The 18,301-nt window shown below is 67.5% G+C and overlaps 2 protein-coding genes across 2 annotated transcripts; one reads left to right on the top strand and one right to left on the bottom strand.

The window, feature by feature from the left end:
- The first annotated feature begins 119 nt into the window (after positions 1-119).
- Positions 120-2,427, top strand: B3GALT6 (beta-1,3-galactosyltransferase 6). The gene has a single exon (XM_061187194.1). The coding sequence runs from the start codon at positions 144-146 to the stop codon at positions 1,116-1,118; it is 975 nt and encodes a 324-aa protein (XP_061043177.1). The 5' UTR covers positions 120-143; the 3' UTR covers positions 1,119-2,427.
- A 10,597-nt stretch (positions 2,428-13,024) lies between these two features.
- C1QTNF12 (C1q and TNF related 12) lies at positions 13,025-17,380 on the bottom strand. The gene is made up of 8 exons (XM_061187193.1): positions 17,018-17,380; positions 14,956-15,072; positions 14,764-14,875; positions 14,514-14,665; positions 14,010-14,118; positions 13,659-13,749; positions 13,347-13,425; positions 13,025-13,202 (listed from the first exon to the last, which is right to left on the bottom strand). The coding sequence occupies exons 1-8, from the start codon at positions 17,183-17,185 to the stop codon at positions 13,104-13,106; spliced, it is 927 nt and encodes a 308-aa protein (XP_061043176.1). The 5' UTR covers positions 17,186-17,380; the 3' UTR covers positions 13,025-13,103.
- Positions 17,381-18,301: the final 921 nt, after the last annotated feature.

Raw genomic sequence — 18,301 nt, 5'->3', positions numbered from 1 at the left:
GCGGTGCGACCTCCCCGCGCCGATGCCGGCGCCGCCATCTTTCCCCCGGGCGGAAGCGGCCTCACCACCCTCCCGGGCGGCCAATGAGCAGCGTACGCGGGTCCACGTAACCCGACGGCGCGGTCCGCGGCGCTCCCCGCGCCATGAAGCTGCTGCGGCGCGCGTGGCGACACCGAACGGCGCTGGGCCTGAGCGCCCTGGCGCTGGGCGGCGCCGCGCTGCTCTACTTGGCGCGCTGCAGGGCGCCCGTCGACCCCGCCGCGCCCGCGCCCTTCGGCCCAGCGCGCGCTGCCGCTTTTCTGGCAGTACTGGTGGCCAGCGCGCCTCGGGCGGCCGAGCGGCGCAGTGTGGTCCGCAGCACGTGGCTGGCGGCGCGGCGCGGCGGCCCCGGGGACGTGTGGGCGCGCTTCGCCGTGGGCACCGGCGGGTTAGGCGCCGACGAGCGGCGCGCTCTGGAGCGCGAACAGGCACGGCACGGCGACCTGCTGCTGCTGCCCACGCTGCGTGACGCGTACGAGAATCTCACGGCCAAGGTGTTGGCCATGCTGGCCTGGCTGGACGAGCACGTGGCCTTCGAGTTCGTGCTCAAGGCAGACGACGACTCGTTTGCGCGCCTGGACGCGCTGCTGGCCGAGCTGCGCGCCCGCGACCCCGCGCGCCGCCGCCGCCTCTACTGGGGCTTCTTCTCGGGCCGCGGCCGCGTCCGGCCCGGGGGCCGCTGGCGCGAGGCCGCCTGGCAGCTCTGCGACTACTACCTGCCCTACGCGCTGGGCGGCGGGTACGTGCTCTCGGCCGACCTCGTGCGCTACCTGCGCCTCAGCCGCGAGTACCTGCGCGCCTGGCACAGCGAGGACGTGTCGTTGGGCGCCTGGCTGGCGCCGGTGGACGTGCAGCGCGAGCACGACCCGCGCTTCGACACCGAGTACAAGTCCCGCGGCTGCAACAACCAGTACCTGGTGACGCACAAGCAGAGCCTGGAAGACATGCTGGAGAAGCACCGGACGCTGGCACGCGAGGGCCGCCTGTGCAAGCGGGAGGTGCAGCTGCGCCTGTCCTATGTCTACGACTGGTCGGCGCCACCCTCGCAGTGCTGCCAGCGGAAGGAGGGCATCCCTTGACCGCCCCGAGCAGGGCCGGGACGCCCGGCTCCCGACGCTGCTCAGACATTCTGCTGCGCGTGGCGGTGCGTGGAGGCCGGACCGAGTCACTGGGGGCCGCCCGCCGGCCTTCCACTGGTGAAGCTGACAGCTTCTGGCTGGTCGTTAGCATGAGGCCGGCCCTCGAGAGGACCCAATTTACCTGGTGACCACGGGCCAGATGCCAGGCAGCAGTGGACAACTCCTAAGCCCCGGCTCCGCTAAGCGCCCATACCTGACAGCCTATCCGAGAGCATCTTGTTCTGTGTCTGGGGCCAGCATCCTGTCAGACAGAAATGTCCTGTTCCTGGATTTCAGCATTTTGCCTGGACGTGGGCGAGTCAGCAGGCAGCCCCGCGGGGCCTGACCACTCAGTGTCCTCTCTCAGGCCGGCGCCAAGGAGCCAGAGGATGGAGCTGACAGGACTTGCAGGACATGACCCCAAAGAAAAACGCCCCACCCCTCAGGGCTGGGGACAATGGCATGTCCTGCCTCCGCTGTGTTGACCATACACCTGCACCTGCTGAGGGCTGTCACCGCTGTTAACTGGGCCCTGGCACTTGGAGACTCGCCATGCGATGCAACGCAACAGCTTTTATAGAAGTTACTGTTGCTTTATGCGGCTAGGTCACCTCTTGCGTCTCCTGCTGGTATCGCTTGTCACATGTACGTCTAGGATTTAAGTTCGTTTTATGTGAGTCAGCTTTCATGGTATTTTGGTCTGTGTTTGGAGTGAATTCGTGGTACGTGTAAATCAGAGCTTGCCTGCTATTTATAAATTTTGTGAATTTGTGAAGATGAGCGTTTGAGTTGAGAGTGGGGGGGTTTCATATATTTTGGTATTTAAGAGAGGACTTTTCTACGAGAACTTGGAATTTGTGGGTTAATCTGATTTTCCAACTTGAATCGTAGACCCATTGCTGCTAAAGAGTTGAAACATGGAAGAACTCATCCACCTCTCTTCTGTTTACATGGAAAGTGACCCCACTGTCTCTCTCTAAAAACACTTTTCTTTAAGGCTTCCTCTCGGCCGCACAGGGCAAGTGTTTCTGGAAGCATTGACGAGGTTTCCCAAAATCTGTCTTGAGACAGCCTTGCTGTGGCATGTCCCCTTGGGGACACAGCAGTTCGTGGCACCCTTGCACATCCCCAGAAAGTTGGGGCTTCCTCTTTTCCCCGTTAAATGTGAAAAGCGAGCACTGTGGTCATTGCAGAAGTTAAATAAAGTGGCTCCCGGGAAACGGGGAGCCCTTCTCAGGCTGGGGGTGTGAGAACTCTGTGCATATTCTGTCTGGGCCCAGGCTGTGCTGCCACCTGCCTGCAGCCCAGGCTCTGGGGCACTAGGAACAGGAGGGCACAAGTCTCTGACTCGCCTGTTTACTGCCATTCCCGAGCCCTCTCAGGCTGTGGATTTTAGGAGCGGTATCTTGGCCCAGGTGGCTTACACATCAGACGGCTCTCTCCTGTGGCTTCTGGAGGCTGGGGGCCTGCGATCGGGGTGCGGGCGTGGTCGGGTTCTGTCAAGGCCCTCGTTCTGGTGTGCAGAGGGCCACCTTCCTGCCGTGCTGTGGTGGGGGAGCCGGGGTGAGCTCTCTGCATTCCCTTCTTAGGGCATTAATCCCCTCATGGGCCCCCTCACCCTGATCCAGACGCCACTGCACCAGGGCATTGGGGCCTCCATCTGATTTGGGGGGCACAGTCAGTCCATAGTGACAGGTTTGGTTATGTTTGTCTAAACGTAGAAGAACATCAAGAACTCTGGGTCTCAACGGCTTCCCTGGTGGCTCAGTGGTTAAGAATCCTCCTAGCAATGCAGAGGACATGGGTTTGAACCCTGGTCCGGGAAGATCCCACATGCCGCGGAGCAGCTAAGCCTGTGCGCCACAACAACTGAGCCTGCGCTCTAGAGCCCGCGAGCCACACTACTGAGACTGCGTGCCACAACTACTGAAGCCCGCGTGCCTAGAGCCCGTGCTCCGCAGCAAGAGAAGCCACCACAATGAGAAGCCCGCGCACCGCAACGAAGAGTAGCTCACGCTCGCTGCAACTAGGAAAAAGCCCGCGCACAGCAACGAAGACCCAAGGCGGCCAAAAATAAATACATACATAAATAAATAAATAAAAACTCTGGGTCTCAGGCCAGAAAGAAGGGGGCGGTCTTGTGGTTGGTGACCTGACCACGATTCTCCTGCCTTGAGAAGGCAGAGGCTGGACAGCAGAGGCCCCAACCTCTGACCCGGCTCTGATTATGAGGTGTGAGCCTTGCGCCAGGACTGACTGCGTGGCTGAAGGTTTGGGGACACCGGGGTGAGCAGGATGGGGCCCTACCCTCCACTGGGTGAGTGCTGAGGGATGCTGACCACGGCAGGACCCAGTTCCTGCTGACCGTCTGGGATGATGGTCCTGGGATGTCTTCTCTGAACCCCGGGATTATCAGAGGAATTGGTGGGCGCACATGTCCGTTTCTCAGAACAGGATAAGGTGCCTAGAGTGATGGGAGGACCTGCGGAGGCTACATGGCCAGGGCAGAGCCGCTGGATCCTCAGATCCCTGCCCGGCACCAACATCTGAGACCCCCTGGTAAAAAATCTAAAATTCCAGGCACCTGTCTTGGGGGTGGGGCACTTGTGAGCTTTAGCATTTAGTTGAACCATGTGAAAGTGCCAATATGCAACCAGTTTTGACCTACAAAAGTGGAAATTGCATACTGTTCAACCTGAAACATGAAATTTCAAAACAGCACACACATCCTGGGCCGACGGTGCCTGTCCACACTGTGGCTGATGAGATGTCAGCATGTTGGAGCTGAAGGCCAGGATCCCTTCCTAGAGGGAGCCACAGCCACCCCATCTGTGGCCCTGGAGCCCGTGCACGGGCCACACGCGGGCGTTATGGAGCCCAGCCTGCCACCGGCCTGGAGGAGTCGGCCCCCCTCCAGCCTCTGTCTCTGCTCCTGCCCCGTCCGGCCTGGCAGGTTCTCCTGGCCGGGGGGCCAAGCCCTCACCCTCCCTGCCCGCTGGCACCATCCCCTGCATGTGGACCGGCCACGGCGACCCTCCCAGGCAGCCCTCCTGGTCTGCACCTCCCACCCGCCAAGGCACTTGCCATGAAGTCCACGCCGTCTGGGCATGGGTGCCCTGTGGACCAGGGGCCGAGCCCAGGCTGTCCCGGGTTCAGGAGGCAACAGGTCCTTAGGAGATGGGAAGTCGGACCACCAAACTGGCTTTTCTGGGGGAATTTAGGGTACAGGACACCTCAAGTGGTGAACAGCCCATGGGGACCCAAAACTCAAAAGTTTAATTTAAAAATACAATACGATATCACTAATTAATAAAATAGAGAAACGTGGGACCCAAGAACCTAGAGGACACGGTGCCTGCCAGGATGGCCCAGGCATGGGGGGTGGTCTGTGGCACCGCACTGCTGGGGTCACCACACGGCCACAGGTGGGCCCTCTCCAGACCCCCCCAATCCTGGGTCCACCTGGTGTGGCTGAGTTAGCAGGACCAGTGATGCAGTGGAGCGCAGGGGTTCACCCAGGACACACGGCTGCCGGAAGAGACCCTAGGACAGAAAGGCGCCGAGGCTCCCCTCAAGTGAGCCCCGAGGTGCGCCTGCCCTCAGTGCTGGGGCTTCCCGGCCTCCGGGCCCTGCAGGGCAGGCTGGCGTGCAACTTGGAGCTGGGAAGAGCCAGCCGCCCAGCCGCCCCCTTGTCCCTATGTGCTCAGCCAGCCCCTGACTCATCCCAGGGGGTGGCGGCGTCCTCCCTTCCCTGCCCACCCCCCAGTGTCGCTGTATATACCAGGTTTAGCCAGTAAGTTCTGGCCTTGGGAATGTCCCCCAGCCTCATGTGCACATGATAAAAATAGAAACATTCAGATTCAAAGACCCCTGGTGTTTGAAGAGCCGTAACCCTGGGGGGGGGTCTGTGCCCAAAGCCACTTGCTGGATCTGGGAGGGAGACATGGGGAGGGGCCGATACGGGAGCCCCCAAGATGCTGGCCCCACTTCACCACCTCCAAACCAGCCACGGAACAGTGGGGCTGCTGGGGGCCTGCAGGGAACCCAGGAGAAGCCCAGCCTGGCAGTTGGAGCAGGAGGGGCCAGCAACGGGCCTTCCCTGGCGGTCCAGCGGTTAAGACTCCGCACTTGCACTGCAGGGGGCACGGGTTCGATCCCCGGTCAGGGAAGTAGGATCCCACAAACCATGCGGCACAGCCGAAAAGTAAAATAAATAGATGATAGATAGAAGCCAGCAGGGCACCGGGGGACCTACAGCCGCTGCCCCACAGCCTGAGCCACCACGTCGTGGGCTGTGCTTGGCCCTGCTGCCTGTCCCCCCGTCACCTCCCCACACTCAGGCTACTCTCCCGGGCTCCTGGCTGCAGTCTCCTCTGCCCTCCACGCCAGGCTCACTCCTGCCCTGAGCCTCCGCCAGCCCTCGCTCACTCCAACATCCCTTCCTCGTCCTCGGGGAGGCCTGTCCAGGTCACCCACCAACTGCTCCCCCTGGCCTCGCGCCTTCCCCAGCCTTCACCTGTGTACCTGGCTGTCCCAGGGTCTGTGCTGCCCCAGGAGTGAGACTGACCCGGGAAACAGGAGCCCCTTGCCTGCCGCCTGCTGGGCCCAACAGCTCGGAAGACGCCTCCCGGGAGGCAGAGCTGGCGCTGCTGGGCGCCCGGAAGCCATGGCTCGTGCTCAGCCAGCCCTGGGTCCTCTGGATGGGCCTGGGCGGCTGCCCAGGCCTACCTGGTGGCAGCCTCAGGATACGGAGTGCTGCTGCGTGTGGGTCCTCCTAGGACGTGTCCCCATCCCCTCAGACCTTCTCCGTCCACCCACCTGCCTGGATGGGGCCCATATTTAGCTGTGGTCAAGGTTCTCAGGGGCTGGCTACAGGCTGTGCTGTGTCCCCCAGAAGACGTGTCAGGTCCCAGCCCCCAGGACATGCAAGTGTGGCCTGATTGGGAAGTAGGGTCTTTGCAGGTGTAACTAAGGTGAGGACAGCAGGTGCAGCCCTACTGTAGTATGACTGTGTCCTCGTAGGAAGAGGAAGCAGAGACCCAGGGAGGAGAAGGCCCTGTGCCGACGGGCAGAGTCCGGAGCGACGCAGCTGCCAGCCCAGAAGTGCCCCAGTGGCCGGCCCCAGCAGAGGCCCAGAGGAGGCCGGCAGGGGTTCCACCCAGAGTCGCAGAGTCTGCTGAGCCCTGGATTTCAGCCACAGGCCCCAGACTGTGGGAGACCCCATTTCCCTGTGGACAAGCACAGCTCCGATGCCACCTGCCCAGTCCTCCCAACTCTGGGCGCTGGGCGGGTGCCTGCCGGGGCATCCCAGAGCCCTCAGCCACTGGCTGAGCCCAGCCTCCGCCACCTCCCAGGGCTCAGCACAGACCCTGCCATCTGGGGGCACAGGGCCCTCAGCGGCCGTGCCAGGATCCCGGCAGCCTGTGCCTCATCTGCCTGGCCCCACGTTCCCTCCATCCATCGGGCCCCCCGTGCCCCCGTGGACTGGGTCTCAGCCCCGTATCCGCAGGGTCTCACGGGGGCGGCCAGCCCTCTTCTCGGGCCCCCTGCCCCAGGCACCCTCTCCACATCGTGAGACCGCTGACCCTTGCCATCCAGGGCCCCACGGAGCCCACAGCAGCTGCTGCAGACCGGCCTAAAGCAGGCCAGCTGCCCGGCCCCCAGCGGGGCCCCCCTCCAGAGCAACTTCAGAGAACCCCAAGGTCAAGGTCACATCCAGTCGTTCCTTGGTGCTTGCGCTCTGGTTCCAGGGGCTTGACGAAGGGCGTGGGCTGTTTTTCCTCCTTATAAACACGCTCTGGGCTGAGCCGACAAGTCTCTGCCACCATGAGTCCAGGGAGGTGGTGAAAGGCCGCCCCGCCCACCTGCCCAGGCCCCCAGGCCTGGGTCTCCCCTGCGGTCACCGTCCCCACAGCCCTGGGAGCTGGAAGAAGACCTCTCACCCATCACCTGGCCTCTGTGGGCGCCCACCACGGCCAGCCTGGGCCCCCCAGGCCCCCCACCTCGGTTCTGCCCCCCCCAGCTCCTCCCTCTCCCCCCACCCCCTCCCCCACTGGCCCCCAACCCCCTCCTCCGACCCCACCCCATCTGTGGATGGTGCTACTGGCTCCCCACCCCTCCCCAGCAGCCCCCCTTCAGACCTCACGGCCTCACACAGAGGCATCACTGCCCACCACGGCCACACTGCGGCCAGGCGACCCCCTCCGACGGCGCTGACCACTTCAGGGATCTCCCAGAGCAAACAGCAACCGGCCGCCCCACGCGTCCCCAGGGTCCCTCCTCGGCTGGGGGTCCCAGGAACCCACCCCACCCTTCCTCCCCAAGGACCCTGAGCCTCCCTTGCCGTGGGGCCTGGATGGGTGATGAGAAGAGAGCAGGAGGGGAGTGGAAGACGGCCAGCCTCAGTCCTCTGCTCGGGCCACAGTGACCAGCAAGACCCTCATTGTGACCTTGTGGACATCCCGCAGCCCGTGGCTGCAGCACCGGCTCTGCCCGGGGCCCGGGTCTGGTGGGAGTCACAGCGGAGGCCAGTGGCCAACGGCCGAGTCTCCACTGATACCCCTCCCGGCTCCTGGAGCCCCGGAACAGGACGCGAGGAACGAGTGACATCAGGAAAGGTGAGCAGTTCCCGTGGCGCTGGGGCAGGGCCAGACCCCACTCTGGACGTCAGCCTCAGTCGGCCGGGTCAGAAGACCGGGCAGAGGTCCGCCCCCGGCCCAAGCACCGGCAGGCACCCCGGGTCCAGCCAACGCCACCCGACTGATGAGGTCTGCCCAGGAGATGGAAGCGGGGGCCTGGGGGGACCCAGGAGGTGGTAGGGTCACGGGTCTCTACAGAGGGGTCTCCACTGGAGCCTAGAGATGGCAGCTACCCGAGAGCACACCCCCCGCCCTGGGAAGGGGGCTCTGGTGGCCAGGTGGGCAGCTGGACCCTGGACCTTAGGAGGCCTGGTCAGTGGGGACAGGGGTGTTAGCAGGGGGCAGTCTCTGACCTGGCCACTCGGCAGGACATCAGGGACCCTCCCACCACACGATGCCCTGGGCTCACAGCTGGTGCCCCATTGCCGCTGGCCCCGGGTCATGCCTGCTGGCCGGCCAGCAGGGTCCACCGGGCAGGGCTCAGCTGGCCACGGTGCTGGGTGACGCTCAGGGCTGGGGAGGAGCCAGGAGCCAGGGTGGCCGTGGGGACCGGACAGTGGTTGACTCTGTCCTCTAAACGCCGAACTTCCACGGCCCTGCCGGCGGGACAGGCGCCCAGGGAGGGCCCTCGTCCAGCTCCCACTTTCCACTAACCCAGGGCCTGACCCGGCCCGGTGACCCGAGAAGAAGAAACCCCAGCCCCGGCCCCTCCCTCTGGTGGCGTCTGAGGGTCTCGGCAGCCCAGCCCACGAGGGGGCCCGGCACCCCCGGCTACAGCTGCCCGCCCGGTCCCGCACAGAGTGCCGGGCGGATGGCCAGAGCCAGGCTCGAGCCCGGCCAGCAGCGCCGGGTCACCGTGTCCGGCCCTCTGACTGTGTTCCCAGACGGACCCCAGCCTGCGCCTCTGGCCCCAGAGGCGAGAGCGGGCAGCCTCCACAGTGAAGGCCAGGCCGATCCCGCTGCGGGGCCTGGTGCGGGCGGCAGGGCCGCGGGGCAGCAGCAGGGGCTGCTTCTGGAGACACTTCGCTTCAGAGGCGGAGCTCTGCCCGTGACGCCCCTTCCTGTTCAGTCCTGTTCTCACACGCCCGGGTCCCACCAGCCGCCCAGAGGGGCTGCGGGCACAGGTGGCCATCTCCTGGCCTGGCCACTGCCCCACTGCCCCAGGTGTGCGTGTGACGCCAGCTGCTGCAACACCAATGTCATTGCACCAGAGGAGCCCGTGAGTCACTGCCCCACAGCAGGGCTGCACCCAAATCCTCCCGAACGAGGGCCCTTGGTCCCCACGCCCCAGCCCCCGCCAGGCCTGCCCGCATGCACCACAAGACACGCCGGCAGACGCACCGAGGGGCAGGCGCGCCGATGCTGGCACGCACAGGCACAGGTGTGGGAGTTGCCAATACCTAGGCGGGCTCCCCAGCCTGTGTCCACCCAGCTCCAGGGCTGGGCCAGGGGAGGCCCCAGGCTGCTGGAGGCGTCAGCTCCTGAGTGAGCTCAGGCACCCCGGGCCGGAGACCCAGCAACTCGATGACCTGCGTCAGGGCCCTGAGGTCATGCAGGGCTTGGAGTGGCCTGAACACGGAGCCCAGAGGGCACGCTGGCCGAGCCCAGTCAGCGAGCGAGGGCCCCCCGGGTGCAGCCAGGTCCCAGGTCAGAGCGCTGAGTGCAGGCTGGAGGCCTCGGATGAGATAAGGCTCCCTGCTGCCCGCAAGGAGCTTCTGCCCCAGGACAGGGGCCGGGAGCCCCTCTCCCCTCCCCCATCACCCAGAGTCCCCGGCCGTCCCGGTGAGTCCAGCTCCAGGCCCTGGGCAGTGGCCCTTCCCCACCCGGCGTCCATGGCTGTGCGGCCACCAGCCCGACTGTCCAGCACGACAGCCTCCCCAGCTGGACCAATGCCAGCGGGTCTCCCCAGTGCCAAGGACCCTGACCGTGGCTGTTCCTGAGCTCAGGGACTGGCCAGCCAGGGTCTCCAGCCACCGGGCCTGGATACCTGCTCTGTATTCGCTCCCGAGGGTCCTGGTGATTCAGCTCTGCCAAGAAAGCCTAGGCAGGCCGCAGGGCGGAGAGAGAGGACACACAGAGACCCCCACACGTGTCACCCAGACACCAGGGACCACGGGGGGCTCCACTTGGACCACAGGTCAGGGCGGAGCTCCCAGAGTCACCACCGCAGCCACCACCGGGACACGCGGGGTCAGCACGGCGGGCCCAGGTACACGCAGACCCAGGGAGAGGTGCACAGCCACACAGAGGACACGTCCACCCAGGTCCCAACGGGCCCACTGCGCTCCCCACACCCACACACCCTCGGGCCGTTTTGGGTCCTTGGCCCAGGTCACAGGAGTCAGAAGGTCTGGGCTGGCTAAGGACAGGGGCCCCGGTGGGGAGAGGCAGCCCAAGTGGCCCTTGGAGCAGATCCCTGCGGCCAGCCCAGGCCCAACCTGAGGGGACGAAGTCACACCCAAAGCTGGGCACTGGCCACAGACGGCCACAAAACGCTGCAGAGGGCCGGCGTGTCCTGGCCGCACCCTGAGGGCCTCACCCTCCCCGGAGCCCCAGCCCAGGCCAGGTGGGCAGCCTGTCCTGCTGGCCTCACCCCTACCCTGTCCCATCCACAGCCCTCAGAGGGAACCAGGGGCCACCCCTGCCCCTGCCAGCTCCTGCGGGGTGGAGCTGCGGGGAGGGAGGGGGGCCGGCAGCTGCTCCCGGACCTGAGAGAACTTCGCACTGCCCTGATCCAGAGACCCACATTCTTGTCTGCACGGAAACTGGACAGCAGGCTGAGGGTGCTGACCTGGCTCTGGCCCAACTTGGACACACCCGCCCCCAGCACCCCAGGGCTGCCTCAGCCTCAGGGCCGGGAGGGGCAGTCAGGAGCAGCCCGGCTGCGGCCGGGGACCAGGGCTTGGGAAGCCAGGGCTGGAGTGCTCCCGGGAGGAAGCGTCCTCCCTCCAGCACAGCAAGTCCCCAGGCCCAGCTGCAGGCGGAAGGGTCAGCCACAGGTTCTGGGAAGTGAGCCTAGAAGGGCCGACGGGGTCAGCCCAGCACCTACCGCCGCTTCAGAGCAGGCCTCGGGGTCCGGGCTCAAGCTGAGGCCGCCCAGCGCTGCGCCGGCCGCCCCAAAGCCCGGCTCCAGAGCCAGAGTCCAGGACAGGGAGACGAGCCCCGTCCCCAGGCCCGCAACCCGGAAGCCCCCGTGAGCCTGAGGGGCAAGAGCGCCTACAACCCAACCCAGGAGCCCCTGCTCCGGCTGCCTGCGTGTGACTGTAAGGGCCCGGGGCCCAGGGAGCCTAGCGAACACCCCAGTTTGGGTCCGGCTCCAGGAGATGACAGGGCTGAGAGAAAATGATGCCGCTGGGTCCAGGGCGGGGCCTTTGGGGGCTTCACCCCGCACTGGCCCCTTGTCCGCGCTGGGAGGACAGCCTGCGTCTTTGAGGGCCACCCCAGCTCATGCCCCTGGGCCCGCCTATAGCAGCCACTGCCGCCCACCCCAGCCCCCCACTTCTTTGCTTCTGCTCTCGCAGCGCTGGGGCCCAGCTGGAGACAGCACATTCCAAGGGAATTAGAGCTAAGTGGTTAATGACCTCCCATTAGGGGCAGAGACCGGGAGGAAGAAGAGACAGACCGGGAGGCGGCGGAGTCGGGCGCCGGGCGCGGGCCCTCCGGCCCTGGCCACCTGCCCGCAGAAGCCCCGGGCGGCCGGCTTGTCCGTCCTCTCCGTCTCTCTTCTCCTCATCTCCTGTCTCCCGTCTGTCGCCCCAGCAGGGCCTGGCCCCGACCTCTGTCATCACAGCCCCTCGGCAGGTCTGGGTGAGGAGGTGAGACCTGCCCCCTCCCGGGCTGGGCTGGGTGGGGGGACCGGCCGGTGTTGAAGGACAGTCAGGAGAGCCCCGGGGGTGGGGGTGGTCTGGTCCCACCACTCACAGCCTCAGTGAGCCCTGTACACGGGTGGGAACACAGACTGGTGCCTGCGGCCAAGCTGGGCTCCATACAGCAGTCCCAGGAGGCCTGGGCTCCACGGCCCACACAGGACCTTGGTGATGGGGTGGGTGGGGGGCGGGGCGGCCTGCAGCCTCCCCCGACCTCCCAACAGAGACCCCAGCGCACCACTCACGCCTCCCCCTTGCAGGCGGCGGGAACATCCCTCTCAGACCAGACCGGCGGCGCCATGAAGCCTAGAACCGCCCCCAGACCCGGGGCCCCTGATGCCACCCAGGGGGACCAGGGAGAGAGGTGGGGACGGGTCAGCGGCCAAGCCCGCCGCTGCATGGACTGGCACCAGAGCTTTCCTGCCTCATTACCCAGCGGGCTGCAGGGAGGGTCTGGGGGAGCGGCTGATAACCCGCCCCACTCCCCACGCCAACCCGAGCTGGCAGACGGACGCCCGAGCCCCTGCCCTTCCCTGCTCAGCCTTGGAGACGGGTCTCCGGGCCCCCCTGCGGCGGAGCTGATCCCCCACCCCCAAGCCCCGGTCATGGGCGGAGGGGCCAGGTGCGGCCGCCACGCAGGGCCCAGGTGCCAACCAGCGATGGTATCTCGGCGGCTCTGCAGAGACCCAGACGTCCACGACCACTTTACATTCTTCCATCTGAGTTTGAGTGGTGCGGGCAGGGGCCGAATCCACAGGACCCACAGGCAGGGCCTCAGACGCCTGTCCAGGCCGCTCTGACCCTGTCGCCGGGGGGCGGGGGGGGCAGCCGCCAAGGAAAAAGTGGCGAGAAGTAAGGTCCCTGGGGGAATGAGGACGCCCGGGCCGCGGGAACACCGTCCGCGTCTGGAGGGTGTGAGGCTGGTGGCCAGCACACCTGTCTGCTCCCCACCAGCCCCATGGGGCGCCCCGCCTCGCCCTCTGCTCCCCGACACGCACTGTGCCACTCACCAGCCTCGAGGCCTCCCAGGCCCTGTGAGTGCCCACGGGCTGCTGCCCTGAGGCTGGACCGGCCCTGGGCGGGCGGAGGGGCGGTCCCAGGCCATGGGCAGGGCCAAGCGGTGGCCTGAACAGACACCTGTCCTTGTCCTCAAGGTAAACGTGGCCCCCGGCAGGCACAGGGGCCGTGGGGGACACGCCCCGGCTGCCAGGGTGCTCGGCCGGAAGCTCCACCTCCAGGGCCAAGCCTGCGCCCGCACCCATGGGTGTCCTGAGGCCGCTCCACGGCTGCTTCTGGCCCCACCCTCCCCCACCCCTGCCCCTACAACGCCGCAGCGACCAGGCGACAGGAAGGGCTGGGGGCTCTTTATTGCTGTGACCCCAGGTTCACCAGAGGGCAGCAGGGTGAGGGTGGCGGCATCTCCCCCGCGGCCCGTCGGCCCCTCACGTGCCCAGGAGCAGGCCGGAGAAGCTGGAGCCGCTCTGGACGGTGAGGGCCGCACCGGAGCCGTTGTCCACGAAGACGGAGGTGTACTGTCCCGCCTGCAGACACCCACCGTGGACGTCACCACCCACAGGGCCCGGCTGCCGGCCAGGCAGCACCCAGCCCATGCAGTGCCCGGGCCGAAGCCTGGAGGCCCAGGACTGCCCCCCGCCCCCCGCTGCCCCACCGGCCCCCGGCCTCACCTGCAGCTGCAGCAGCCCCTGCACGTGCACCGTGAAGACCCTGCCGCCGCTCTCCAGGCCGGAGATGGCCTCCAGGGACCTGGACGCGGGGCCGCAGGGGTGAGGGCACAGTGGCCATGGGGTGGGCCCCCCCCCGCCGCCGCCGCCGCCGCCGCCGCCACCGCCGCCGCCGCCGCTGGCGCCCAGAGACTCGCATGCTCCCGCCCTGGTGCTCACCGCGGTCCTCTGTGTTCAGGGCAGCCCCCCTCCGTGGGCAAGATGGCCCCCGTGCCCCTCAGGACGCCCCCACGACCCCCAGGAGGGCCCACTCACGTGTGGCGATGGCACAGGGACTCGATGCAGACCAGCACACGCACTGTGTCCCGGGCCCGCAGCCGGGCCCTGCCCTGCAGCTCCCTGGGGTCTGCGGAGACAGGCCAGGTCTGCAGCGCCTTCAGGGAGGACGGAGCAGGGGGGGCAGGGGCTGGGGGGCTGGGGGGCTTCGGGGCACACTGCAGGTTGGGGAGGGTGGGCGTGAGGACCCGTCCAGCCCCCAGGGGAGTCAGGGTGGGAGCAGGAGGCGCCTCTGCAATGGGACCCGGGCCTGGGGCCTGTAACGTCGGGGGCCACCCGGAAGGCCAGCCCCCACCCCCCCCACATGCACCCTTGCCTGGCCCCGCTCACCCACGTGCAGGCTGGCGAAGAATTGGAAGATGGCTGTCACCGGGGCCGTGAACCGACCGGAGGCCAGGCTCAGGCCAGACCCCCGTAGGAAGGCGCCCTGGGCAGCGGGCTGAAGGGACAGCAGGGGGACGCAGGCTACGGGGTCTGGACCCTCACCTCCCACACCCAGCCTAGGGGAGGCACCTGAGACCAACAGCCCGCAACCCAAAGAGGCCCCAGGTGGGCAGGACAGAGGGGTGACCCGTGCGTCTGCACCCACCCAGGCCTCTGGGCACAGATCGGGGCCCCAAGAACCTCCACAGGGGAGGGTGTGCTTGCCCCTGGCCACCTCGGACCCCACCCCGAGCCTCGGCGGGGCGTGTGTGGGTCCGGGGTCGCCCGGCGGTAGCTGTGGGCCTGCTCGCCTGTGGGGCCCGCCCAGCGTGCTGCCCTCCAGCTGGCACTGCTGGGGCCTAAGCGCCCGCAGTGGATGCCCCCGGGCCGCGCCCCCCCACGCCCGCTCACGGCCTGGAAGCCCTGCAGCTCCACCAGCGTCCTCTTCTCCACCAGCACCGGGCCCTTCAGCCGACAGTGGAAGGCCTCGGACACCAGCCACCTCTCCGTCCCCTCGGGCAGCAGGGGGCCCAGCAGCGCCGAGGACCGACGCTCGGTAGCCTCTGCGGGGACGGGGTGGAGGGGCGGCTCGGCTCAGCTTGGGGTACCCCCAGGGTGACCTCCTGAGCCTCGCGAGAAGAGTGGGCGGAGGGGGGCCTACCCTTCAGCATCCCCTGAAACTCCCGAAGCACAGCTTCCTGGGTGACTTCCGCACCAGGGGGTCCTGGGGGGCCGGGGGGGCCGGGAGGCCCTGGGGGGCCAGAGAGGCCTCGCTGGGGAGAAGCAGGAGACAATGAGGATCGTGGTGGGACCCACAGCCATCCCCATCCTGGGCTTAGACCCCGGGGCTCACCGACTTCTTGTCCTGGCCTCGGCACCGTTTCTTTGAGGCCCCGTCATCGGGGCGCCGGACAAAGTTCAGCCATGTCATGTGGGCATCTGTGAATTCAGGCCCTGAGGCCTCAGGCAGCTGAAGGGTCAGAGGACAGGGCTAGAGTGCTGACCACCAGGCCCTGCTGGGCCCTGCCCCACTGCCCCTGGGGGAGAACAGGGAACTGTGGGACCCTGGGCAGACACAAGGAAGACGGCAACGGGGCACCACAGGCCACCCCTGGGACTCAGGCCAGGGCCCGACGTCCAGGAGCCTCGGGTCTGCTGCTGTGTTGCCGCAACCGTGGCCCCCTCCTCCTGCTCCCTGCTCCCAAGCAGATGGGCACACCCGTGTGCACACGCGGCCGGGCCCCACGTGTCCTGACAGGGGCCCAGCCCCGGCTGAGGCAGGCAGTGGTGGGCAGGAGTGAGTTCTCCAGAGCCGTGTGAGGCTGGGGGCAGTGGGCAAGGTCCCGCTCTGTGCTGGGCATCGGGTGTGCCAGCTGGCAGCCCAGGATCAGACCCTGCAAGCCCCCCTCCTACGCCCAGTTTCTGCAGCAGGGCAGCGGGAGAGGCAGGGGCACACCCAGCCCCAAGGTCAGAGAACGAGACAGCGTGCCAGGAGAGGGGCGTGTGCCGGGGGCTTGGTCCCTCTCTGCGTCCGGGTCTGTGTGCCAGCCTCACACAGAGGTCCCTGAAGTGGCCAGGAACGCAGCAGACTCTGGTCTGGCAGGAGAGAGCCACTGCCACGAGGCCAGTGGAGCCCTGGCTACTCCCGGAGAGCCGTCCAGGCAGGCAAGAAGAGGGGTCCTGGCCAAGGTCCGGTCCAGCGGTCAGCCCCCGGCACCAAACACGACGAAGGCCCAGGCTCCCAGGGCAGGCCTTTACCCTGGGGAGCTGGGAGGGGCCCGCCAGGGAAGGGAGAGGAGCCAGGAACTTCCGAACGTTCCGGGTCCTCACTTCTGCTGTCCGCCTGTTCCTCTGGCCGCCACAGACCCGAGCCATGTTGGAGGACCCGGGGGGGCAGGTGGGGGAGGAGCCCAGCCCCAGCAGGAAGAGCAGGGCTCCTGACGCCTGGGGAGGGCCGTCTTGTGGCAGGGGTGGCATGGCCAGGGACACCCCCTTATCTGCCCCCAGACTGCCCTGCCCTGGCTCTGGAGGGGCAGGCCGGGCAGGGTGGGCCAGGCAGGGCAGGAACTGTCCCCAAGGACCCCTCCCCCAGGAGCCTGGCTCAAGAGCTTGCGTGCCTGCCCCAGAGCCTGCTGGCAGCCCACTCCCCTGGCAGCAGGGCCCGAGGAGGACTCACTCTCCTCAGCCTACCCAGCTGGAAAACGGCGCCTCCGGCTCCAATGGGGCCGCGTGGGCCGAGAGCAGCCGGGACGGCCGCCACGGAGACGCCCTCGGGAGGCGGGAGGCCAGGATCAAAGGCTCGAGGGCTGGCAGGGGGCCTGGCCCAGCAACTGCCGCTTCACTCCAGCGGCCACCAGGCCTGCGCTGCTGGGGTCAGCTATAAGATCCCCTCGGGGAGCCCCAGCCCGAGAGGGTGGAACCCTAGGGCTGAGGCAGGTACAAGAAGCTCCTCTCAGAGGGCCGGGGGCAGGCTGGGCCGGGGGCCTCCCAGGCCTGGAGCACGTCCCATGCCAGAGGCCGTAGGGGGTGCTGGCTGCCCAGCAGCGGGTCAGGCAAGGGCTAGCCTTGGCCTCACCGGCGGCGGGAGTTGGGGCACCCGGGTTGCAGCAGGGGCTCTTAACTGGCTGCCCGAAGCACCTCCCCAATTTGCAGTCACACCGAATGGCAGCAGGTTGCTCAGGGCATGATGGTCCCTGGGGCTTCAAAGGGTTCAATGTAGCCCACCGGGAAGCCCCTCCACGCCCCCACCCCTCCCCAGGCCCAGAGAGGGTCCTCGAGGCCGGCCCGATCCACACTGCTGTGGCTCCTGCCCAAAGCCCCACCCCACCCAGACGGGGAGGGGAGGCCTGGAGAGTCCAGCGGGCAGAGCCTGCAGGTGGGAGGATGGCGCCCACGTGCGCCCAGACCCTGCATACCTTGGGGAAGCCCAGTAGCCCCTCGCTGCTGGACGTGGTGGCGTTGGGGGCTGCGGGGTGCTGGCCGGGCTTCCGTGGCCTCTTGGGCTCCCGCCGGGCCCTCACGCCCCCGAGGAGCGTGAGCTGCTGCCAGAGGAGGGCCGCGGCGGCCGCCCAGACCCAGCGCATGTTGGCTGCCGGGTCCGGAGCCGGCAGCGGCTCAGTGATGTGAGCCCAGGCGCCCGAAGGCACTCAGAGCCCAGGCGCGGGGGCACAGCCCCGAGGGCTGCCCGGCCACCACTGGTGCATGTCTGCGCAGGATGAGCCGGGCTAACGAGGGAAGCGGGAGGACGCGCCCCTGTCCCCGCAGGTTCCCTCGTGAGCAGAGTGCCCTTGCCGCCCGCGCTGCCGCCAAATAAACCTTCCCCTCCTCCCCAGAGCTGGCGGACTCCAAGGGGGAGGGCTCACGGGCGGCCCGGGGCGTGGATGGGGGCGGAACCCACACTGCTACTGCCCGAGGGGCGAGGCTGCGCCTCCACTCCAGCCCCTTCAGGGTGGGGCCCCGAAGCCGCAGGCGGGATGCACTCCATCACAGCCCCTCAGCCGCTTCCTACGACCCCTCTCCTCACCACCTCTCCCGGACCCTGATCCCTCTGGCCCCGCTCCCAGGAAGGGCAGGGTCTGGAAGCAGGACAGCTGACCCACCGGGCTCCCAGCCTGTCCCAGCCTAGGTGACCTGGGGTGAGCGGGGCCAGCAGGGGAGACTGGTTGACCTCGGAGGAAAGGTGCGGCACATGGCTGCCCCAGAGCCCTTCTGCCCCCTCCCCTTCTTGGGGCACAGGGCCCACCCTTACTGAGGGGCTGCCCTCACCCAGCCAGGCCCCTTGGGCTCTGCAGTCCCCAGGCCTGTCCCCCCAGTGGCTGTGCGCAGCCAGACGAGCCAGCCGAGGAGAGCAAGTGACAGTGGGCAGGTCCCCAGGGGGAGCTGGGGCCCTTCCTCACCTCTGGGCTGCAGGCAGCAAGACGGCTGTAGCCAGGCGGCACCCACAGGCTCCGGTGGGGGCCCGGGTGGAGGCTCGATGCCTCAGGCAGGACCCCCATGGCCAGCCACCCCTCCGCTGGTGCAGCCCGGGGCTACGGGCCGTCAGAGCTGTGGCTGGCCCTCAAGGACCTGCTGCCTGCAGCCCAGCCTTGAGGAAGGTGGCACGGCTCACTACCCTGGGGGGCAGCACAGGAGACCCTCCAGACCCTCCCCCACTGGCAGACGTCCAGCAGGAACAACGGGGAAGGAGACCCCGGCCCCAA

Source organism: Eubalaena glacialis, chromosome 3 (assembly GCF_028564815.1).
Source record: "Eubalaena glacialis isolate mEubGla1 chromosome 3, mEubGla1.1.hap2.+ XY, whole genome shotgun sequence".
Lineage (NCBI taxonomy): Eukaryota > Metazoa > Chordata > Mammalia > Artiodactyla > Balaenidae > Eubalaena > Eubalaena glacialis.
This window is presented reverse-complemented; position numbering and strand designations above follow the sequence as displayed.